This window comes from Vitis vinifera, chromosome 10 (genome assembly GCF_030704535.1).
Source record: "Vitis vinifera cultivar Pinot Noir 40024 chromosome 10, ASM3070453v1".
NCBI lineage: Eukaryota > Viridiplantae > Streptophyta > Magnoliopsida > Vitales > Vitaceae > Vitis > Vitis vinifera.
Genome location: NC_081814.1, coordinates 8,607,951 through 8,632,687, shown reverse-complemented (window position 1 = coordinate 8,632,687; position 24,737 = coordinate 8,607,951). Strand labels below are relative to the sequence as shown.

General features: G+C 33.3%; 1 protein-coding gene across 5 annotated transcripts; it reads right to left on the bottom strand.

Moving 5' to 3' along the window:
• Positions 1 to 528: 528 nt before the first annotated feature.
• LOC100241193 (probable LRR receptor-like serine/threonine-protein kinase At1g07650) lies at positions 529 to 24,314 on the bottom strand. 5 transcript variants are annotated; one of them, XM_010657272.3, is made up of 24 exons: positions 24,097 to 24,313; positions 21,655 to 21,832; positions 20,251 to 20,322; positions 20,095 to 20,163; positions 19,942 to 20,013; positions 19,753 to 19,824; positions 19,567 to 19,638; positions 19,380 to 19,451; positions 19,222 to 19,293; positions 19,027 to 19,098; positions 18,862 to 18,933; positions 17,815 to 17,883; positions 17,355 to 17,420; positions 16,567 to 16,632; positions 16,425 to 16,460; positions 16,275 to 16,315; positions 15,781 to 16,157; positions 15,514 to 15,709; positions 14,996 to 15,133; positions 14,253 to 14,371; positions 13,931 to 14,141; positions 13,559 to 13,796; positions 12,898 to 13,048; positions 11,453 to 12,091 (listed from the first exon to the last, which is right to left on the bottom strand). In XM_010657272.3, the coding sequence occupies exons 1-24, from the start codon at positions 24,209 to 24,211 to the stop codon at positions 11,711 to 11,713; spliced, it is 3,027 nt and encodes a 1,008-aa protein (XP_010655574.1). In that variant the 5' UTR covers positions 24,212 to 24,313; the 3' UTR covers positions 11,453 to 11,710. The 5 variants fall into 5 exon arrangements, with proteins under 5 accessions (XP_010655579.1, XP_010655574.1, XP_010655575.1 ...); XM_010657277.3 differs by lacking the exons at positions 11,453 to 12,091; positions 12,898 to 13,048 and adding an exon at positions 529 to 583 and having other exon boundaries at positions 24,097 to 24,314; XM_010657273.3 differs by lacking the exon at positions 17,355 to 17,420.
• Positions 24,315 to 24,737: the final 423 nt, after the last annotated feature.

Genomic DNA, 24,737 nt, shown 5'->3' with positions numbered 1-24,737 from the left:
GATTGCCAAATTACACCTGCCTTTTCTTATGTGACTTCATAACTTTTGGGGGTTTTCTTTCAACAAATATTGAAGGCGAAAGGGGGAGCTCCAAAGAATTGGGAACCAGTTCTCTTTTCGTACATTGGTGTAGACTAGTCTCTCAACAAATTTTAGCAACTTTGAAATTCTAGATGATCTTATTCTAATGACTGGTATGCCGTGTCCAGCTAAAAATTTAGAACCTTGCAAACAAAGTTTGGTAAATGATCATCGGACTTGCCTAACACAGACCATGTCAGATGCTTTTTTTAGAGTTCAGTTTACTTCTCACTTCAGTCTCTCTTGGGTCACAGCTCGTTGAGCACGTTAAATGGACAAGTTCCAAAGCAAGTAACCTAGTTTTGCACTGTTGTTTTCATATGATGCATGCAAAAGACATTTAGCGGCTTACCCAGTCTAGAAGACAAATACATTCTTCATTTGGCCTAAACTTCGTGTTGTTCTTCCCAGCAACAATTTCCAATGGAACAGCTCCGAAACTGTAGACATCTGCTTTATAGGTTAAATAACCCTGTAATGCAACTCTGGTGCCATGTATCCTCTGCACAATAAACATTGTCTTATGGCTCCACCTTGCTAATAAACTTTATGTACAAAAAGTCCAACAAAAATCTTATATATTTAGTAAATAGTAAGATTTATGTCCAAAAGGCCCAGCATCAATCATATTTTAACTACAAATTGCCAATCAAGCCTATTCTATTGAAAATTTGGATTGCATATATGCAATTAATATAGCTAAAATTCTTTTTACTTTATAAAAATGAAACTAGTTTGTAAAATATAAGCGACCTTCTTGTTGTAAGGCAGATAAAAATGATTAAAAGCGAAAAGATTGCATTTTACAATGTTAAGAGTTAATTCTCTACCACAATTGTAACATCACCAATTATAACTTTATGAGTTGACTATTGCAGTAAAACACCCTTCAAGGATCCTAAATTACACTATCATTCTATTTAACTAGCTGACAATCTTAGGAAATCTTCCTAATCTTAGGGAATCTCATTCTCTATGATTTTCGATTTTTTCTTGTATGTATTCTATCCTAAATGGTAGTGATCTTGTAAATATATAGGTTGTCATTGACTCATAGAATTATGCCTAGACAGAAGATGTAGTTTTCTAGAGTACATCCTCTGAGGCATACCAATGAAATGCTGAAATTCTACCATATGAAATTCCTAAAAATCTTAATAAATTTTCCTAATCTCAGGAAATCTCATTCTCTATGACTTTTTGTCTCTCCTTGTATGTACTCTATCCTAAATGGTAGTGATCTTGTAAACATAGGTTGTCAATGACCCTAGAATTTTGGGCAAGGATCCTCTTACATCCATAAGTGAGGCTTTTGCTTATGTTCAAGAAGAAAAAGGTCAAAAGGGAGTTGTGCTTAGGAAACCAGAAAATTTGATTTCAACCTTTGAGAATTCTATATTGGCAGTTTCCAAAACCAACTCCATATGGAGGAAACATGGAGACAATGACAAGCTTTAGTGTGACTATAGCAACAAGCCTCAACATATTAGGGAAATGTGCTAGAAACTTCATGGACGACCACAACCTAAAGCCAAATTTGCTTAGCAAGGAACTGGAAACAAAACTGGGGCCAAATCAGGGTAGGCTCATCAAAGGAATTTCATTCAGGAATCCCAAAAGGCCTTATTTAACAAAAATGACATTGATAGACTCAAGAAACTTTGTAATGCAGTTTGAGAATCAAAACATAACCATGGGTTCTTGTTCTTGGCCCAAACAAGTAGTATCTTTGCCTTAAATGCCTCTAAAATGAATTGTTCTCATACCTGGATCATTGATTTAGGTGCCTCTGATCATATAACCAGTTTCTCTAATTTGTTTTTTGTATATACCACTTGTTCTAAAAAACAAAAAATTAAAGTTGCAAATGGGTCATTGATTCATGCCCAGCTGGTGTATGTCCTGTTGATTGGTGCTTAATCAACTAGTGTACCTTGAGTTTGGTCCTCAGACGGGAGTAATCAACAAAATTTATAACCTATATCACCATGTACTAGGATAGCCTCAACTAGCATAGCATAGTGACTTTAGAATCCTTCACTGGGATGGGCTTTCACTTCACAATTGATATTAATTCAAATATGAATTGGTACTTTTTCATTTCAAGGTTAGCTTTAAAAGAAAACATAAAGATGTTTGAAAATGTTGGTTTTAAGCTAACAAAAAATAGTAACTAATTTTAATTACAAAGAAAAGTGTTTCTTGGAATTTCAGATCACTAGGCTTAGGTTCCTTATACAAAAAGGGAGTTCTGGTCACTTGAATCTTTTCCTCGCATTAGGGATTTAACATATAGTTATTTCCCGAACCGGTGTGGTACAGATGCTTCCCCTTAATGGGTTCAAACACTAATTCCCTCTCACTGATGCATCTTGCAATGACTCATGCCTCTCACCTAACATTTGCCATTCAAGGTAATCCTTAACCTGGGATTACCCTTCAAAAGCTCGCAAGAGATAACTAATGGATGTCTCCTTAGAGTCCAAAAGCTTACCAAGTGTTGGCTATTCTAGAAAATCCTACCTTTAAACCATCTCTTAAAGGCTCGCAAGAGATAAACTAGTGTATCTCAATGGATAGAGACCACTTGCCTTACCAAGTGTTGGCCCAGGTGATTTCAAGGCGTTTTAAGTTAACTAAAAAGATAAAAACCATTAACGAGTCACACTTTCTCTTCATTAAAAGCTAAAACAACAAAACTTCCAATTTTTGCATGTGGAAACTTACCTGGCTTTCTTCACTCCAAGAGACAAAAAACCTAGCCACACATCCTCTGAGGAAACATCCTCAGAGTTTGATTTGCTAGAAATAAAAATAACGAGAAAACAAAAATATAAAGGAAAAGCAGAGCAAGTGCTTTGTAGATATATTTCTTACTTTTATCCTCCTCTCGTCGGATTACATATATTGGATCTATCATATTTTCTTTACATTGGTTCAAAGATATATATAGAAGATATTTTCTAATAAATATCCCAATAATATCTTTAGCTTATTACAAGGAGAAAATAGAAATTTACACAAAATATCTTGAGAAAAAATCTAACTTAGTCGGTGGCAAATATCTGAGATTACACAGGTGGATTTCGCAACATGGTTCGTAGCTGCGAAGATGGAGTTTCAACTTGCAAAGTGGCACACGTGCGCTTGCAGGTGGTTTTGCAGCTGCGAAACACCTTGCGAAATTTTCGCAACGAAAGGTTGATTTTGCAGCTAATTTTGCAGTTGCGAAATTTTCGCACAGCTTGAAGCGGTTGTCTTCAAATGGCCATAACTTCTTCGTTTCAACTCCAATTCGCGCACCGTTTGAAGTGTTGGACTTCTGACTTCCCGAGCTTCGAAACGACATATAGTATGCATGAAATGGACTCTAGGAAGTACTCGAAATGTGTCCAACAGTTGCTGTCCTCTTGAATTCTTCATGTTAGACTCCTCTGTTTTTCCTCCTTGCATCCTTGATTGGCTTTGGCAAAGAACTACGAAGCTCCAAAGCTTGGATTCTTCATGTAAATGAGCTTTCATTTGCTTTGCCATTGATTATATAAAGCTCTCCCCCATCTTAAATTGCTTTGGTGATCAAAAAGCTATCAAAAACACCAAAACTTAACACAATTTGATTAGAAACTATTGCAAGGGTCCTTAACATGCCAATTGAGTCAAAAGGTAATAACTACTACTCAAAAGTGTTTAAAAGAGTTAATTACAAGCTATAAAATAACACTTTTTGAGTAGTAATCAGTCATTTTCCCCCATTGTTGTTAAAGGAACAATCCAAATAACTCAATCCTTAGTTTTGAAACCTGTCTTACATGTTCCCAACCTATCTTACATGTTCTCAATCCTTAGATGCATAGTTCATTCCTCCTTTTTAGTTCAAAAAAAACTCTTTCCTTTGCAATATTGATGTCAAGGATTTGCATTGTGAAAGTTGTGAACTTGCGAAACATCGTTGCATACCTTTTCAAATAAATGCTTCAAATAATTTTCCTCATTTTTTTGATACATTCTGATTTCTATGGTCCATCTCATCTCATCAATATTTTTGGGTCACAATGGTTTGTTACATTTATAATGATTATGCTCATTCTACTAGGGTATATCTTATGAAATCAAAATCTGAAATATCATCTATTTTTTTGCATCTTTTCATAATTTTATCTAGAACCAATTTGGAGTTAAAAACCATACTCTCAATATAGATAATGGGAGGGAGTATTTGAACCAAAAATTGATTGATTATCTTCAAAATGAGGGTATAATCACCACTCATCATGTGTTGACACATCCCAACAAAATGGGGTTAACAAAGGGAAAAATAAACATTTATTAGAAGTTGCCTGTACTCTACTTTTTGAAATAAACCAAAAACACATTGGGGAGAAGTCATTTTGATAGCCACCTACTTGATAAATAGGATGCCTACTAGGACCCTCAATTTCAAATCCCCATAGAAAAACTCCACTTTTTGTTTCCTAATTTTTAGGGATTTGGTAAATTGCCTCCAAAGATAGTCAAATGTCTCCTATGTCTATGTTCATAACCATTAAAGAGAGAAACTCGACACTTGACTCTTGAGTAGTTCGTTGCATTTTTTAAGGCTACTCATCCACACAAGAAGGTTACAAACATTACCATCCAACCACAAAATATTTATATATGTTACAAGGGATGTAACTTTTGTGGAAAACCAATTCTTTTATGGAAACATCTATCTTCAAGGGGAGAAAGATGATATGGAAGATAGGTGGTGGGATCTTGAACTTGAACCTTCCTTTGACTCCTCTATGTTAAATCAAAATGATTCCAAAGGCCCATTTTCTTACATAATTCTTTTCTCTTCCAATGAATTTATTCAAAATTCCAACATCACTTAAATATGGATGTTACCCTTGGTTTTTCTCCAAGAAGATAGGGTAATAAAATGAGCAGGTTAAAGGATCTCTATATGGGCTTAAACAATCATCAAGTGCCTAGTTTGGAAGGATTACCATGTCCATGGTGAGAAAAGGCTCCAAACAAAGTCAAGGTGATCACACATTATTTATCAAACATTCTACTCGTGGAAAGGTATTTGCCTTAATTGTATACATAGATGATAATGTGGTTATTGGAAATGATTTAATTGAGATTGGAAAACTGAAATCTTATTTGGCAACTAAATTTAAAATTAAAGATCTAGGAAGTCTTAGATACTTCCTAGGAAGGTAACAAGTTCAAAAGAGGGTATTTTTATATCCCAACAAAAATGTGTGAGTGATTTACTAAAAAAAAAAAGGATTACTAGGGTGTAAGTCAGTAGAAACACCAATTAAGGCCAATCGTAACATTAGGGACATAAATGAGGATTTAACTGAGGAAACTTTTAGAGAATGGTGGGGAAACTCATTTATCTCTCACACACCAAATATGAATTGCATATGCATTTAGTGTGGTGAGCCAATTCATCCATTCTCCACTAAAATCTCACTTGGAAGTTGTGTATAGAATTCTCAAATATCTCAATTCTTCTTTGGGTAAGAGAATTTTGTACTAGAATAATGGAAATCTTTGTTTAGAGGCCTATATTGATGTAAACCAGTCAAGATCCTTAACTACAGGGTATTGTACTCTACTTGGAGGTAGTCTTGTCACTTGCAGGAGTAAGAAGTAGTTAGTGGTGGCTTGGCTGAGTGCAAAGGTTGAATTCAAGGAAATGGCCTAAGGGATTTGTGATTTAATTTGGATTAAGATAGTGCTTACAGATATTAATTTCAAGACTTAGGTGCCTATGCTGGTATATTGTGGCAACAAAACTGCCATAAACATAGCACATAATCCCATGCATCATGATAAAACCAAACACGTAGAAATTGACAAACACTTAATCAAAGAAAAAATGGACAGAGGGCAAATCTATACTCCTTATGTTGCTTCAACTAAGAAACTGACTGACCTTTTCACTAAGGGTCTATCAAGCATTGGGCAAGCTTGGTATGCGAAATATCTTTGCATTTGTTTGAGGGGAAGTGTTGAAATGCTACTTAATCTTAGAAAAATTCATTCTCTATAATTTTCCATCTTTTCTGGTGTGTATTCTATCCTAAATGGTAGTGATTTTGTAAATATATAGGTTGTCATAGACCTTAAAGTTATGCCTAGACAGAATATGTGGTTTCCTAAAATATACTACCAACTGTGCATATATCCCTATGTAATCTCAATTATTCATCATCAATGAAAGTCAATTTTCACCATAAAAGTAGTACTCAAAGTAGGCTAGGCCAAACTACCTTATAAAAGAAAATAAACAATTGGAAAGATAACATCATTGGGGGGAAAATCTAGTACTTGGATTTTTTTTATGGGATGGAAATAATTTGTTTCTCGAGTTTGTTTTTGTACAGCATATGTCAAATAATCTTGTTCAAATCAAGGAAATTCATATACTTGCATCTTATTAACAAGAGCTTAATCTCAGAGATAGTGATATCAGTAGTACCATACTGTCTAATTAGTAAAGCTCTTCCAAGTGGCAAGACCAAACCGGCTACATAGACAAAAGTCACAAAACTAAATGCATATTTTTCACAGTGAATAACTGGCTACAAAGGGGCTTGTCAATGTCTAATTAAAAGGGTTGGGAGTTCAAACAACCCACCAAGGTAAAATGGGGTTTCATCATGCTTGATTTAATACTGTATTTTTGGTATGTTCTCATAACCAACCATCCCCATCCCCACCCGCACCCCACAAAAATAAAATGATATACACATAGTTAGAAACATGGCAGCATTGAATATACTTGCAAAAAATCAGAATGGTAACTGTTAAACTTCAAATATATAGACATATATATAACCAGGGAAGGAATCATACATCTGAACGACATGGCATTGACCGTTGGGATAGGAGCAATTGCAGGAGAGAGTATTGTTCTGCAATGGCATCTCCTTCCTGTAAGGTGTTGACCTGTTGGAGTTGCCATCACAAGGGTTGAGGGTGAAGTTCCAATCCTTTTTCCCCACTTGTTCTGCTATTTCATGGAGAGCCTCTACTGCACCCATCAATACATAGAGCCGGATTTGGTCGTGAATCCCAAAACTATAATACATGCCATACCCAGTTTTTGCGAAATTATTGGAAGTGGTGTTTTACTTTGTGACAGGTTGCCCTTATAGCTTTACAGTGAAAATTATTTTTATATTCATTTTCAGAAGTTATTTTATATTAAAAAAAATGTTTCTCAACATTGATAATAAGATTTTCGCTTTAAAATCATGCCTTTCAACTTTGCTTCATGTACCAAATGTGAAAACCTTTCCAAACAATGGCTTCCTCTAGCCTCTAGGCGTTTGGGCCTAGTGGGCAATCAGCCTTGTTGTCTTTGGAGATTGTTGGTATTTTTAAGCCCTTAGGAGTTAGGACATGGATTCAGTTTGGGCCTCTCTTGGACTCTGATGGGCTCAACTTCAACCTAAGGGACATGGGCTTTGTCTTGTTGCGAAATTGTTGTTAGGGGCTTTGGGGCCAGTGGATATGAGGTTCTGATCCAAAGCTTCTGAACAACCATTGGGGTGGGACTTGGGAACCAAACATAACTAAAAACTTTCAGAAATTTATTTTGTGTTTCTTAAAATTTCTTTTAAACTGTTAAAAATTTGTGAATGTAATTTTTTTTTTTCCTTAGATTTTTTAAAAACTTTAAAGACTGTTTTCAAGTACACAAAATATGTTCCTACTTTCTATATAAGACACTTTCTATTTTCAAAAACAATAAAAAAGAAATATATCCGAATATGCACTTAATTTCTTCGTATTGATATGTATATAAAATAATATTTTTGTTCAATCGATGTCCAATATTATTATTATTTTTTGTATGGAATAAATAGTTCCAAGATTAATAAATTTAAGTATGTTTGGTTTCAAAAATTTAAGATAAAAAAATAAAAAGGAAAAATATAAGGAAATAAAAGAGTTTTTTTCTCTCATATTTTCGTAATATTTTTTACTTCACATTTTTTTCATGGTCTTAACTTTTCTAAAATGCTCATTTGGCTCCAACATTACTTATTAAAATAATGGTTCATCCTTTTTTATTACGAAAAAACCATTGAGGGAAATAAAATATTTCATTTTCAAAATTATATATATTTTAATTTAAAAATTCATTTTTATTAATAAAAATAGAGGGAAATAATTTTTTTTTAAATAATTTTAAATTACTGTGATAATTTTCAAATTTAGAAAATCGTTGGAATAAAAAAGAAAATAGTTTTTTTTTTCTAAGAAACAATTTTGGAGAAAATCACTTCTTCATAGCATGACTTATTTTCTTGCACTTCACTTTGCAATATGACCTTTGGAAAAATTGTTTGTGTAAGAGATGATTTTTGCAAAAAACTTTTGACGCGTGCTTTTACTTTTTTTTTTTTTTTTTTTGCATGTGCGGAGAAATTGTCCATTCAAGAGATGTTTTCTTCAAAAAAAATTTGATAAGAAAATTGGCTTAAGAATATGCCTTTAAAAGACACAACTTTGGATTAGCAATTAAATTAGTCTAAAATCATTTATCTAATAGATGATTTTTGTTAAAATTTGAAAATAAAAATGAAAAATTTGTCTTTCCAAAAGACGATGTCCTAGAAAAAGAAGAAAGAAAGAAAATTGGTTTATAAAATCGACTCTCAAAAAACGTTATTCCAAAACACGTGACAAATTATATTTTTAAACTTGCTTACTATAAAGGGAAAGGAAATTAATGTGAGGTGGAAGGCACTCCATGCATGGCCCCCAATTACATCACCATACATCAATGTTTCCAAGGGGTGAGAAGCAGTTCTACACCCCCATACATCATGATATTTTATCCCTTTTACTCAAAATTTTTATCTCCATCATCAACCTCACAAGCCTCAAGATCCATCATCTCACTATCCATTTAATTTCACCAAAAAAAAAAAGAAAAAAGGAGAGGATCAAGTCTGATCTATATATATATATATATATATATATATATGTTGAAAATAAGTTAATTTTCTTTAAGTATTCATTTCAATTAATTATCCTTTCTTCTTGTTTTATGCAATTTTTAAATCTATGAAGTTAGGTACAAGGCTTTATAAACGATGACAAACATCGTTAGTCAAAGTAGCATGTCACTGCTCCATACAACCACGCCTATACTTATAGTTAAATAAAAATAAGACATGGTTTTATTGAGTAAATTTGTTAAGACACCCAACTAATCACATTCCACATTTAACAATCCCTCATTTCAAAGAAGATTCAAAGTAGCTTGAAAACTAAGGCATGTGCAAAGAACTTGAATTTTAGCTCCACCTTCTACATCTAAAGATAACAAAGCTTCAAGTTTTCAATGGTAGGTACCACTTTTTGTCAAGGTATTTGCATGGTTCTGATTGGGGTTTGTCATTTACATAACTTGTAATCTTTTTGTCACTTTCCCAACTCTTTTATTAGATTTTGTAGCAAATCATCTTCTTGCATGCATGCCTTTGTTGCAACCATATATTATGTTTCCATTGTAGAAATAGTAACAAGCTTTTGTAATTGAGATCCCAATTGATTGTTTGTCTTATGTTGTTTTTTCTAGTATCAATATCTCCTACTAAATTTGCATCAACATAATCATATAAATGAATGTATGATTCTCCACAAACAGAACAAGATTAGTATTATCTTTAGGATCTTGAAATATTCATTTAATCACTTCTTCTTGCTCCCTTTCAGGACTGCTCATGAATCTACTAACAACACCTACACCTCGAGCAATGTAGTCTTGTATAGATCACGACATTCATTAAGCTATCAATAGTTGAGGCATAGAGAACTCTGCCATGTAGTCACGATCAGCTTGTGTTTCTGCACATTGTCCCTTTGAAAGCTAAAAATGACTTGTTAAAGGAATGTTGACTAGTTTAGATCCTCTCATATTAAATTTCTTATGCATCATGACAATGTATTCAGCTAGTGATAATTTCAATTTCTTGTTCACATGGTGCCTGTTGGTTCTCATACCAAGGATTTGATTAGCAGCCCTTAAATCCTTCATTAGAAACTCCTTAATAATTACTCCTTGAGTATGAAGATCTCATTCATGCTTGAGCTTGCAACAAGCGTGTCATCCGCACATAGTAGCAGAATCAAATAAGAAGAGTGAAGTTTCTTGAAGTAGCAATAATGATTTGCATGACATCTGCTAAACCCATTCTTGATAAAAGCCATGGGACTCCTTGTACCATTGCTTCGGACCTTGCTTCAACCTGTACGAGCTTTTCTTAAGCTTACAAAACCATATTTTCTTTTCCACTCAAAACATAATCTTTTGGTTCATGCAGATCCCCGTAAAGAAATGCAGTTTTCACATCCAACCATTCCAAATGTAAATTCTTTGTTTCCATGATACTAAAAAACTGATGAAATGGTTACAAGTTTGACAATAGAAGAGAAAAATTCATAGTAATCAATACCTTCTCTTGGCTAGAAACCTTTCACCACTAGTCCAACTTTGTATTTCTTGGAGCTATCATGTTCCTTCTTCAATCTATAGACACTTATCAGTGGGTAATTCAATCAAATCCTTAAGTTTGATTTGATAAAAGAAACTGCATCTCGGCATCCATAGCTTGCTCCCACTTTTCTCTAGTATGTACTTGTAAAGCTTCTTTATAAGACCTAGGTTCACCATTAGCAGTTGATAACAAATAATGCAAAGGAAAATAATGACTTGTAGGCTTAACAGTCTTGGATGATCAACAAATCTTCATCAATACCTCCATTCTCTTTTCACTCTACAAATCTGAATTCAGACATTCTTCCAATTTCCATCAATACCTTCATTCCTTTTTCACTCATGAGCCAAAGTCGACGATGCCATGTATTTAACTGTGTTGGTTTAATTAGAGGAAGCTAGAGGGTAGGTCAGTTAATGCATGGATTGATTAGATGTGAAGTGGCTGTTATATGGGGTTGTTACATGTGATTGACTTATATATATGTTCAACTCTGTAAAACCTTTCCAACTTTTGATCCAGTATAATTCACCAACCAGAATTCTCAGATGTTTCACCTATACTATTCAAATAGCATGTAAATATCTCAGTTTCTAGTGTTGACTCTAATACGATAGATTCAAATTAAGATCTATGATTTAGTTTATTTACCATTCCTCTGATCATCTCAGTCACAAGAAAATGAGAATTTACATGTCTGAACAACTACTGCATTATCAAAATAGTCAGAATTCTTCAATTCCAGGAGTGCTCATCTACCTTTTAGTAATAGATGCACAGCCAAACTCATCTGGAGCACACAGCCTAGGCTAATAATATCGTGCTTGAACATAAAATCAATGCCACAATTCCAAAAATTGAAAGAAATTACTACATTTCCATTTCATATGTTCAGCTTCACAGAATGGAGCTCTAAAGTACTGTTGGCAATATGCAAGTAGTGAAACCTAATGCTGCATAACTAATGCACTGCTCAACCCGCAATTTCAAAGCACTTGAAATTGAAAGCTACAGCTGGATTACATTTTACTTCCAGAATGAAGCTAGAATTTCCAAGAATAATATAGTTCTTATGAAATGGTAATTACCAAGCAAACTCTCTCACCATGAGGAAATTAATGCGAGTCAAGATTGATTTGATATAGATCCTGAGAAGATGTGGAGGAAGATCCCTTCGTTGTTGAATCCAATGACTTGTTGAGTGGCCCACTGACACTATGGCTCTCAAGTTGCATCTGATCATACTGACCTCTGAGAGCATTGAACTTCAAGTGATCACTATAAGAACTCGGATCCATGATCAGTACTTCTGGAACAACAGTTTGTCCTTTCAGCATGCTCACTACAGCAGACATGGTAGGCCTGAGTGCCGGGGATGGATTGGTGCAAAGTAAAGCTACTTTAATCATTATTTTTGCCTCTTCCTTGTTGAGATCAGCCCCTAACTTTGGATCCACAAGCTCCATTAAATTTCCTTTTTGTTGTAAAACAAATGCCTTCAAGATGCAGAAAGAGGGTAGTGGAAATGTGAAGGAACAGGTCAGCAAAAGAAATATGAAACTTGGATAAAACAATATCAACCTCCATTCATGCACTCAGATTCAAATTTAGAAGTTCATAAACCAGGAAATGCCCAAAACAAACAAGACCAAAAGAAGAATGAAAGAAAAATGGAAGTGAACTACATGCAACCGGTCACTGCACCATTGTCTTCCACAGAATACTGGGTCCAACAGTGAGTAGTGTCCATACAGCGGTTTGCAATTTAGCTATTTTCCGTTAAATATTTTTCTTTCTGTGCCACAGATAAATTGCAAGCACTTCACCAGTTTGAATCTTTCCACATACAACACACACAAACATCTATTATTAACAGGTAATGGTATTTATTCACACATAAAATGAGATGAGAGCAGCTGAGAGTGAAACCTCAGGTTATTTAGCATCTCACAGATTGCCAAATTAAAAACATCTGCCTTTTCATGTGTGACTTCATATCTTTCAGAGGCTTTTCTTTTAATAAACATTGAGGAAGAAAGAGTCAATACATTTTACGGAGGAGAGTCCTCAGTGTCCAAAAAATTTAGAGCCTTGCAAACAAAGTTTGGCTAATGATCTCTGAACTTGCCTCAAGCAACCAAGTTGGATGCTTTTGCAGAGTTCAGTCTACTTCCTACTTGAGTCTCTCATGACTCACAGCTTGCTGAGCAGGTTACATGGACAAGTTCCAAAGCAAGTAACCTAGTTTTGTACTGTTGTTTTCATATGATGCATGCAAAAAACATATAGCGATCTCTCTTACCCAGTCCAGAAGACACACATAATCTTCATTTGGCTTATATTTCATGTTGTTCTTCCCAGCAACAATTTCCAAAGCAACAACTCCAAAACTGTATACATCTGCTTTATAGGTTAAATAACCCCATAATGCATACTCGGGTGCCATGTATCCTCTGCACAGTAAACATTGTTTTATGGCTCCACTTCAATAATAAGCTTTATGTAGGAAATTTCCAACAAAATCTTATATATTTAGTAAATAATAATAGTTTGTAAAACACCCTTCAAGGATCCTAAATTACATTATCATTATATTTAACTAGCTGGCAAAGCATGAACATTGTTCACAAAGACTAGCTAATTACCTCTATGCAAGTAAGGTTTGCATTTGAATTATAGCACCTAATGTATACAAGTTTCTACCAGATATTGATGCCAAAAATTCCATACATGAAAACTTTTTTGGTTGCAGAGGTTTTAATCAATTGACATCTTCTAAGCCTAAATTGGAGCAGCAGTCTAATTTCAGAGTTGATCAACAACTACTGGCTATTATCTCATGCCATTGATTTGGAGAAGGAAAAATTCAAATGTAATATGTTCATCATCCCTTCTCTGTACTATAGTTAAATAGCCATATTAATAAAGGACTGAAAGAAAAAAAGACGAGATCAGTAGCTCACATAGTTCCAGCAATTCTAGTGCTAATGTGGGTGTTTCCTTCTTCATCAAGCTTGGCCAGACCAAAGTCAGAGATCTTGGGGTTAAGCTCCCTATCCAGAAGTACATTGGTTGCCTTGATGTCTCTATGAACAATTTTCAGTGTCGATTCCTCATGCAGGAAAGCCAAACCTTTTGCTATGCCAATACAAATCCTTTGCCTGGTAGGCCAATCTAATTGCAATTGGATTTCTCCTCCACCTATAATCAACAGAATTACGGAATCAATGGAATTCATCAAAGCTATTAATGAATGAGTCAGTTTTTTTTTGTCACTATTGATATATTTAAATGAAATAAAAATTAACATGAATTTCAAAGATAGAGCTTATTACCAAATAAAGCACGGGCAAGGCAATTGTTCTCCATGTATTCATATACCAACAGCAGTTGATTCCCTTCAATGCAACATCCATATAATCTTACAAGATTCGGATGTTGTAAACCGGATATCATTCCTATTTCATTTACAAATTCACGATTTCCTTGACTTGATTTCGAAGAAAGTTGCTTCACTGCAATTATGGTTCCATCTAATAGTGTACCCTGAATTGGCATGGTGCAAGTGATCCTTGAATCATAGGTCTAGGTCCATATGTCATGGACCAAAACTAAAAATTAAGAATTAACCAAAGAACTGATGGGCCTGTAGAATACCTTGTAGACTGATCCAAAACCTCCTTCTCCAATCTTGTTTGCAGCATCAAAGTTGTTGGTAGCAGCTTTAATTTGTCTCAAGGTAAATAAACCAGTTTGCAGATCTAATCCTCTCAATTCTGTTCAATGGAAAAAGTTAAAATGGTAACTTGTGTCTCACAAAGTACTAACATTGCTTCTTTTAGTACTTTGAATGCCTCATAATTAGTTAGAATACATTTGAAAGAATGAGACAAAGGAAATGCAAATGTAATACTTCATTTTCTCGCAGATATGTTTTAAGAAATAAAAGAGAGAGGTCAGAGAAATCCTTAAAAGCTGCTCCACCTAAAGTCTCATATACAATTCGGAATTCTTCTTGCTCAGCAATTTAATTGAGCATTGGGTGAAATTAGGGAACACCATACAATGAAATTTCCAATTATCATTTTTCTTGAATTTGATATGCATTCCATATAACTTATTCAAAACCTGATTATTTTGGCATTTAAATCTTCAGGTGATGAGCTAAAACCTCTTCAGAGCTAAAGAAATGTCAAAACTGGATTGTTTTGAAATCAGTTGTCCATTCGTCCTCTTTTGTCTATTTCCACATCTTTCTAAGATATATGTTAGAACACGATAACAAAGGTGATTCATCTATTACCATAATTGAAATAAAAATATTGAAAATTCTATATGGTTGCTAGCATGCCTGTAACAAATATACTTAAGTTTTAGTTTGTGCAGTAGTTTTACACCACCTTGTTCCCGGGAGATTCTGCCTCCAAAACAAACTTTCCACCAAAGAATACCAAAAACAAGGAATAATACCAAAGCCACAGCCACAGCCCCAACCACAATGAATATCTTCTTTTTTACATCAGAAGGAGGCTCAAAATCTACACAAAGAATAACAAAAAAAATAAAAGAACATGTCAGATTGCATTATCATGAATTACGGAAAATTTCGTCTGATTCAAACGTTAATATGAATATAAAAAACATCAATTGGATAATACACATCCCAAACAAGCAAATTAGCTGGCAGAAAATAAGACAGCAAATTGATTCGGCCTCTTGTCAAATATCAATGTAATCTTGCCTTGTTTCCCATAATTTAAGGGAGTTTCTTGTAATGTATTACTATGCTTATATATTTATTTATTTACACAAAGTGCAGAACAAGTTAAACAAACTAAGAATCTCAAACTCAAATATGATAAGAGTGACAAGAAGAATACAAATATTTCACCATATATATACAGAGCATACAACTCACCAGCTTTTACAGAAATGGCTGATATGAGAGGACCATAAGTTCCTCTCTTTGGGGCAGCAGTTGTACCTTTCCCAGCCCAATGAAATCGGATCTCTAAAGTTTTGTTCTTTACAACTGCTTTAAATTCTTTTACAAATGCCTTATCAACCCCTTGTGCTGCTTGTACAATGTTAAAATCTTTCAACTCCAGCTTTTCCTGCAATAAACTAATTGAATTTAAATCGTCTTCTTTGACATTCCAGTTGCAGGAATAATAAGATTGACAACCTGGATGTAAACATCAAAAATACGTCTTCCAAGACTGTGAAAGGATTTATTGTCTCTTATCACTATCTCTGCAAAATGAAGTTTCACAGTATAGTTCCCATCTGCTAAGCAGCGTCCATAGTAAGTGAAAGACAGAGGAGAAAGTCGTGCTCTTTTGTACAATTCAGAGTCATTCATCCTGAGCATGGATACATTCTGTGCTATATAATCCTTTGAGGTTCTGTTTTGATCCCAAAAGTGTCCTGTGCTACTAAAACCCCAATTATCTCTGATGGGGTTAAACTCGGATGGACCTGCTAAATCGTCATCCGCTTCATAGACTACGTCTCCAATGGTGGTTCCTTCTCCACCACAATTTATATGCAGTGAATACCGATCTTCATAAAACAACAACAATATAAATGATGATCAAATAGGTTTAAAACATAGAAGAAGTAAAATAACTAAAATTCATGCATGGAAATAAATTCATAAAACATAATTAAGGCATTTACCTTTGGAACATGGAAAACTATTCAGGCACTTACCAAGTTCTCTATATAGAAGGATAGATTTGACAAAACATCAGTATTGTACAAGGAAACTAACAAACCTGCATATCACTACTCTTCAAAGTTTAATTTGAAAAAAAATTACAAGCTTACAATTTTCCCCTCTCAGAAAAGCTTCGGAACAAGTTCCTGATAAAATAACAGAAAGTTATTTTCAACCAAATAGATAGTGAATGAAGAAAAATATTTGTGTCAAGCTCAATAAGGTTTAAATCAGGAAAAAAAAAGTTCTTACAAGCTTTCTCCACAAGTAGATGGCACAGAGGGCTCAGAAAAGTTATTATAAGAAATATCAATTTGGCTGCATACAAAAATTTTAAGAACTCTTATAAGAATTATCAATGATAGATTAACTAGAAGTTTGCAGATGAAACCTTGAAGGGAATCTGACCTAATTTTGAAATTAAGAGCTAAGGAGTTAGATTCTTTTAGAATGAGAAGCTTTTGGAGCACCCATACGAGTAACTTCTCTATGAGTTCTTCTCTTCAATAGCTACAGTATGAACCGATTTGGCTAATATGCAGCAATAATGAAAAAAAATTTATGAATTGAGAAAATAATGACAAAAAGTTTATGAATTGAGAACTTCTACCTCACCATCTAAATCAGCATTATAATATATCTACCATGTCCCTGTTGCACTTTTTAGATGTTGTACACTGAACTAATGACCATTCAGGTGTTGGCCTAGCCTAAATCAAAGTGTTGTGAAAACAATAAAAAAGCATAGACAATGGAGAGAATAAAAAAATGCACATTTTTTTTTTCAATTTCTGCAATGCCTTGTTACGCCTATGAATACATGGGATGATTTTATATGTTGCACATGGTGGGATGAAAATGGCTAAAACAGGTCTACTGCATACTAATCTCCAAAAGGGTTAGAGAAGGATCACTTTCTAGAGGAGGAATTCATATATATATACCCGTGTACAACTTAGGCATATAGAAATAGGAGATTGAAGCACAAAAATAAGTAATTTCATATCAAATTAATTGAAAATGTAGGATTAAAAGCATACTAGCGATTATCTCTGCTCTTGATCCAGTCCGGAATAGGCCCATTAAGCAAGTTGCTTGTCAAATACCTAAATAGAAAATGACAAAGTGTCTTAATTGTTAAGAGATGTTAGTCGTTACTATCTTAAAATGTTATGCAGTCATATTGAAGAAAAATGTAGTCTGAATTTTGGTAAGGGTAAAGCATAAACCATAGGATGAATATATAGGAAGCCTTCCCTACATATAACTCAGTTTCTTATACCATTCTATATTATAACCTTCTTGGTAAGCCTACATCTTTCGGGTGTGAGCTTAGTCATAGTTTAGTAACTCTATGATCTAGGTAAACTACCAAGAATGGAACAATCATACATATATTTTAGTGTATCAATCCACAAGAAGACCTCCTATGAAAAAAAAAAAAGAAAAAAAAAAAGAAAAGAAAAAAAAAGCATGCTTTCCTGATTTTCAATTGCTTACATGAGCTCCATTTTTGTTAAATCTTCCAGGTTTGGAACAGTTCCTTCCAGCTTGTTGAAGCTAAGGTCTCTGCGAGAAAATAACAATACAGATGTCATAATTAAGCAAACAAAATAAAGGTTTAGTCAAATGATCTTTCTACTGAATTTAGTGCAATATAAATTTGAAAACAAAAAATGCCACAAGTATGAAAAATAAGTAGGAAAAGGAGAGACATAATTCAATGATGGAATTACTTACAAACAGGTCAACCATAAGATTATAAAACTAATCAACCTCACCTCTTTTTTTTCAAAAGAAAAAATAAAGGTGAACTGAGGGTCCCTAGTGCCGGTATCTTACTAAAATAGCTATTTTATCTTATAAAAAGGTTTCTACACAATCAAAAGCTTTCTTTTTCTTCTTTTTTCCCCTCCAGTTCTTTTCATCATAGAGAATGAAGTTTATTTAGGGGAAAAATGCACAAGAGGGAAGGAATTGCTTTTCAAAGCAAAAAAGGACAACAAAGGATGTTCCCAACTAAAAAGTAGAAACCAAAACACAATTTTGGTCCAAATTTCCCAGCACCCTTAGTCAGCATCTCCATATGGCAAGTTCTAGCCTATGAATCCTTCCCAATATAGCCAAAAAAAAAAAAAAAAGTGGTTTACCTTTTCAATTGTTTTCCTCTTTGGTTGAGCAGGAAAATAATTACCTTCTCTCCATGTGAAAGAAGAGTCACAAATAGTAAAAGGTCAAAGTTAAAAGTTAGGTTTGGATAAATATATAATTTCTCAGTGTCCAATTTTAGTTACCATGATAGAAAATATGAAAGAAGAAAAACCCTTACATAGTTGTTTGCTCAAACTAACTTAGACATTTGCACTTATATTTATATTCTTTGAAAACAAATAAATACAGTATTTGACATCTTGCTTCCATGCATACACACACAAGTTCATAGTAATATTAAGTTTGTAATATTAGCAATGCATTACTCTAGCGGACTCACTAGCATTGCCAAAAATGAAAGGCAACGGGAAAAAAAAAAGTTAGTTGTGGAATTACAAAATTTGCAGTTCTGTCATCTTTGCTAAATCTTTGGGGATTGATCCGAAGATATTACAGCCTTTCAACATCCTGCAAGGTAAACCTGATCTATATAAGCACTAATACAGGAGTATGAGAATGATTATGCACCTAAAGAATTTTTAAACCGCAACTACAACTTACAGCCTTTTCATGCCTGTCATGTTTCCTAGAGATGGAAAATTTGAGCCTTCCCCAGGTAAATCACTAATCCTTCTGCATGGAATCCCATCAAGAAAAATTAAAATCCTAGTCTATTTTAATGATATGATGTGAAAGGCAAATGGCTGCAAAAATTAAGCAACTCAACAAAATATTGACTAAGAAGGTTTAACTCACAATTCAGTTAAATTCTTCAAGACAGAAATGCTAAAAGGTATGGGCCCTTCAAGACCACTTGCTTGGATCTCTCTATTAACCACACATTTCCAATTCACTAAGATTGCACCTAAAAACTTCTAATATCATGAAATTTCAGAACATGAGAAGAAACTTACAATTTCTGAAGTTGTTTCCAACTATGAATAAAATTGGGTATTTTTCCAGTGAAATTGTTGCTACTAATCCGACTGCATTGGATCCAACACAAAGACAAAAACGTAATTGTATAAAAGCTAATCTTTTTTCCATCACATATATGAAATATTTACATTTACATTGTTGTAAAGGGCTTTGAAATCTTACAATTCTGTTAATTTGGTTAGATTAGCAAGTGTTGGAGGCAACTCCCCAGTGAGATTGTTAGTGTTAAGAATGCTAGTCACCAAAGGGAAGATCAAACCAAAATAAATTGCAATAATTTTGAAAGATTACAGATAATCAAGAAATGAATAGCCAAATATGAATAGTGATAAGAGCAGAAGGACCAACAGATTTTCCAGGTTGACTAGTTGCCAAAGCTGGTGAGGAACAGTTCCAGAGAATAGGTTGCTCTCCAAACTCCTAAAAATTCAATTCAATTTCTTCAAGATAACAGTAAAAGCAAACCTAAACAAACTAAGAAGCACTTTCCAGAAAAGAAAATGGGGTTGTTGAGATAAAATGAATGTCACTACATACATATATCTCAGAGTAGTAATATTTCCCAAGAAGCTAGGTATTGGTCCCGATAATCTGTTCACAGTAAGTGACCTGCAAGAATAGTTCACTCTATCAATCTTATAAAGATCATCTACAGGTTAACCTTAAAGATGAAGTGCAGAAGTGTCTCACAGATATTCTAATTGCATAGAAGCCCATTCATGCGGTATGTTACCACTAAGATAGTTCCTAGTGAAATCACTATAGACGAGAAAAAAAATGTCACAACAATGAAAGTTTGAAATTTAAGTTTTGAGAAACATACATATTTATAGAAGCATTTCTTACATCATCTTAAGGTAAGGCAGTTTTTCCAGAGAGGGGGGAAGCACACCAGCAAGATCCTGCCCTTTGAGAAATCTGTTTGACAAAGAAACAAGGTAATACATGTCCATAGAATTCGAGTTTTGGTTTGGTAAATTCCCAAATGTCATGTTTTGTTAGTAGGCACGAGTAAAGTGAAGAAAAACACTTAATAAGAAACTATTCATGTGCGAACTGCTTATATTAAAACATGTAATAGAGTTATGTAAGTGCAAATACAAATTAAGAAACAGTAAGAAATCCATAATTCAGTAGCTCATAAAATAGAGGAACATCAAAATTAGAAGCCCCGAAGCATGTGAACCATGAGAATGTAGTCCAAAGTTAGATTGAGAACTTCAGTATACTTTGTGGTCCATGGCACTATGAAAACACTATACATGTACATAATAGATTCATATATATATGTATACCATACTACAAGTGTTTAAGTAATGAGGAGGATAATATTTTAGTAGTTGATGGCTTGAGCTTCTTTATTTGTCACCCACTGTATACATGCTTATATACATGTATATCTAAACTATATGTATGTGTATGCAAGCACCCCACATCTAACTCAAAAAGTCATTTTGCATTAAAAGAAAAACATAATGACCCTGTTTTTCTTCAAGAGAATTTTCTAATCGTTTTAGATCAACTAATAGAAGATCATGGATGTTGTTCAGGAAGTGAACATATCTCCATAGACCTTCTAAACCATTGAAGCACCCCCAAAATCCTAAATGGCACAGTAATGAATAATAAAGATTGTCAAACTTCTTGTCAATTGGGATATAATGACTATGATAGATTTTGTAGATTGACTGACCTTAAAGTAAGGAGAGGAGAATATATATCCTCTAAGGCATACCAATGACAAAGCTCTCAAATAGGTAGTAGGTACCGTATGTAAGCAATGAGCAACTGGAAAGATACAAGCATTGGGGGAAAAAAACTCTAGTACTTGGATTTTTTTTATGGATGGCAGATGATTTGTTTCTCCTCTTTCAAGTGGCAAGACCAAACTGGCTACATAGACAAAAGTCACAAAACTAACTGTATATTTTGTATAAGTGAATGACTGACTACAAAAGGGCTTGTGAATAATCTCAGTTAAAAGGGTTGAGAGTTCAAATAATCCACCAAGGCTAGACGGGGTTTAATCATGCTTGATTTAATACTATTTTTGGTATGTTCTCATAACAAACCATCCCCATCCCCACCCCACCCCCACCCCCACCCCCACCCCCACCCCACAAAAATAAAATGATATACAGATAATTAGAAACATGGCACCATTGAATATACTTGCAGAAATCATAATGGTGACTGTTAAACTTCAAATATGTAGATAGACATATGTATAAATCAGGGAAGGTAGCATACATCTGAACGACGTGGCATTGACCGTTGGGATAGGAGCAATTGCAGGTGAGAGTATTGTTATACAAGGGCATTTCCTTCCTTTTAGGTGTTGACCAGTTGGCGTTGCCATCACAAGGGTTTAGGCTGAAGTCCCAATCTTTTTTCCCCACTTGTTCTGCTATTTCATGGAGAGCCTCCACTGCACACATCAATATATAGTAGGAGTTAGTCGTTAATCCCAAAGCTATATATATATATATATATATACTTATATTTCCCACATGCATATACGCTTGAGTAAAGACCGAAAATTGATAATATCGAGCCAATACAATCAAAACCGATTAAATTTATTTGATTTTCAATAACTATAAAAGTTTGTTAGGAATTTTGAAAACCAAATTTATCGATTCCATTTTCAGTTCTTTTGTTTCATAATCCATAAAAACAAGAACCAAACCAATATTTTAAGATTTTAATCTCTTTATTCAATATTTTATTATATTTTGTTTTACACTATTACAATAATTTATTATTATTAAACAGTAACCAAATTATTTTTTAAATACAATCATTATATTTTAAGTTAGAAAATTTAAATATGTTGAACTTCAAACTCAAATTTGTATAATTTTTATATTTACTTGCATTGAGCTAATGATATAAATCGAAGGAAATTAAGCTTAAAAAAATCTATTATCACTAAAGGATTGATTCAATTTTGATTCTAACATCAATCAACTATATCGGTTCAATTTCAATATTTTACACCGTTCGTATAGAGTGACTTTTAAAAGTTAAAAGATTTTATTTTAAAATCAATTAACACTAGGTATATGTTTTGGTGATTTTTTTGAAGGGCATATACTTTTAAAAAAGAATTCAAAAAGAAGTTAGCATCATTATAGTGAAAAATGGCTTCCTCTAGGTCTTTGGGCCTAGTGGGCACTTAGCCTTCTTATCTTCGGAGATTGTTGGTATTTTTAAGCTCCTAGGATATGGATATCATTTGGGCCAATCCAAAGGGCATGCGCTTTGTCTTGGGGTCTTGGGCCCTTGGGCCCTTGGGCCCTTGGGGCCAGTGGATATGGGGCTGTGATCTAAAGCCTCTGAGAAACTATTAGGTTGGGCTTGGGCCTGAACTCTTCAAGAAGAGCACCCTCAACCTCAACCTCATGTCTTCGTTCTTGTAGTACATGTAGCTTCCATTGCACAAAAATCTCACAACTCAGATTTAATATGTTGCATATATAATTCATTTGATTAAGGTTCATAATTAGGGTGTGGTGGCGTTTGGATGTACTTCTTATTTTTTATTTCTAAAATAAAAACTTCTATACAAAATAAAGAACTCTTATAAAATATTTAAAAAAAAAATGAAAGAAAGAAATTTACTTTCTACCTTTAGAAAATCTTTTCAAAATTTCAAAAATTTATTACGGTAAAATTTTTTACTTCTCTAAATTTTAAAAAGTGTTTTAAGAATTCCAATATTTTGTGTAAGACTTTCTATTTAAAAACAAAAAAAAATAATCCAAATTTAATATTAAATTTTTTTATAGTAATTTATTTCATAGCATCTTAGTTATGCTTATGTATAAGGATGGTAACGGGTTTGGGACAAGTCACCTCATCCCAATTTATTTATATTTATTTTCATTCCCATAAAAAAAAAAAAATAAATAAATGGTGGAGACAAATATAGAAAATTATCATATCATACTTACCCTGCCCTATTTAAAATTTTTCAATATTTTTAGTTTTAAAATTTTATTAAAAATAAATATGATTTATAAATAAAAAATATTATAAATATTTAAATTTATTTTTATAAAAATTAATATTTTATTTATATTTAAAAAGTTGAAAAATAGAAAAAAAATCAATTAAAATAAATTTTTATTTAAAATTACATATAATCAGGTAGAACAAAGTCATACATGAACTTTCTCGGAACCCATCCCGTCATTTTTAAACTTTCCAAACTCATCCTGAATCCGTTTATCTTTATTCTAAACTCTTCTCATTATGAGCGGGTACTAAAAAAAAACCCAACTCATTGTAATCCTTATATGTATATATAAAATAACATTTAAATTATTTGTCTGGTGGATTTGATGACATTTTTTTGTGATTATTTCTTTCTCTTGTTTTGGGAAAAATAGTTCAAAGAATAGAATAATAGATTTAGGTATGTTTGGTTTCTAAAATTTGAGGTAAAGAAAACAGGGAGGAACCTTAATATTTTTCTTTTATAGGGTTGTTCACAAAAAAATTTGAGGAAACCTTAATATTTTCTTCTTCACATATATATATTTTTTTTTATGGTCTTAAAATATTGTTCTTTTCTTGATAATTTCTAAGAGGCAAACATGGGGGAGCAGCCATGCAACTATATAAAGAAAATAATGTGAGGTGGAAGACAGTCGGAAAAAAGAGGATCGACCAAGTTTGATCTCTTACCTTCATCGTCAGGAAGCCGACCACCTTGGGCTTTGGAGCCAAAGCACATCAGTATGAGCCATATGAGAATGAAAGCGAAGAAGAGAGGCTTCTGAATATCTGGAAAAGTAGCCATATATGATATATGATCTCCTCCTCCTCCTCAAACTCCTTGAGCTAGCTCACTTCGTTTGCAGAGGTGTGTAAGATCCTAATGAGAAAATGAAAACAATAAATCCTGGCGCTGGAGACCAATTTAATATCGTGGGGAAATTATGTCCCAGTGTAGCCAACCTTGACTAAGACTTTCTAATTTGTCCAGTAGTCAGACCGATGGCGGAGAAAGTTGAGTGGAGTAGTAAAGGTATGTTTGGAATTGTTTTTAGAAACAGTTTTCACTTCTCCAAAAGTAAAAATACAGAAAACACATTTAATAATTAAAAATTATTTTTTATTTTTTATTCTTTTCAAAAAATACCTTTTAATTTTTTATTTTTTTATTTTCACTTATTTTCTAATAACTATTTTAAGAAATAATTATATGAATATATAGAATAATTAAAAATAAAATATTAGATATAAAAGTTAATTTTAAAAATATTAAAAAATAAGTTAAAAATATTTTAGATTTTTAAACAGATTTTATTTTATAAAAATTAAAA

Excerpts from the sequence above, each read along its gene's own strand:
- LOC100241193 (XM_010657272.3), bottom strand. The coding sequence starts at position 24,211 with ATGGCTACTTTTCCAGATATTCAGAAGCCTCTCTTCTTCGCTTTCATT. Across the intron at positions 19,452-19,566 it reads CTAACCAAATTAACAGAATT|TCGGATTAGTAGCAACAATT; the intron begins GTAAGATTTCAA and ends GATCCAATGCAG. Across the intron at positions 16,316-16,424 it reads TTTTCTGAGAGGGGAAAATT|AGAACTTGGTAAGTGCCTGA; the intron begins GTAAGCTTGTAA and ends CCTTCTATATAG.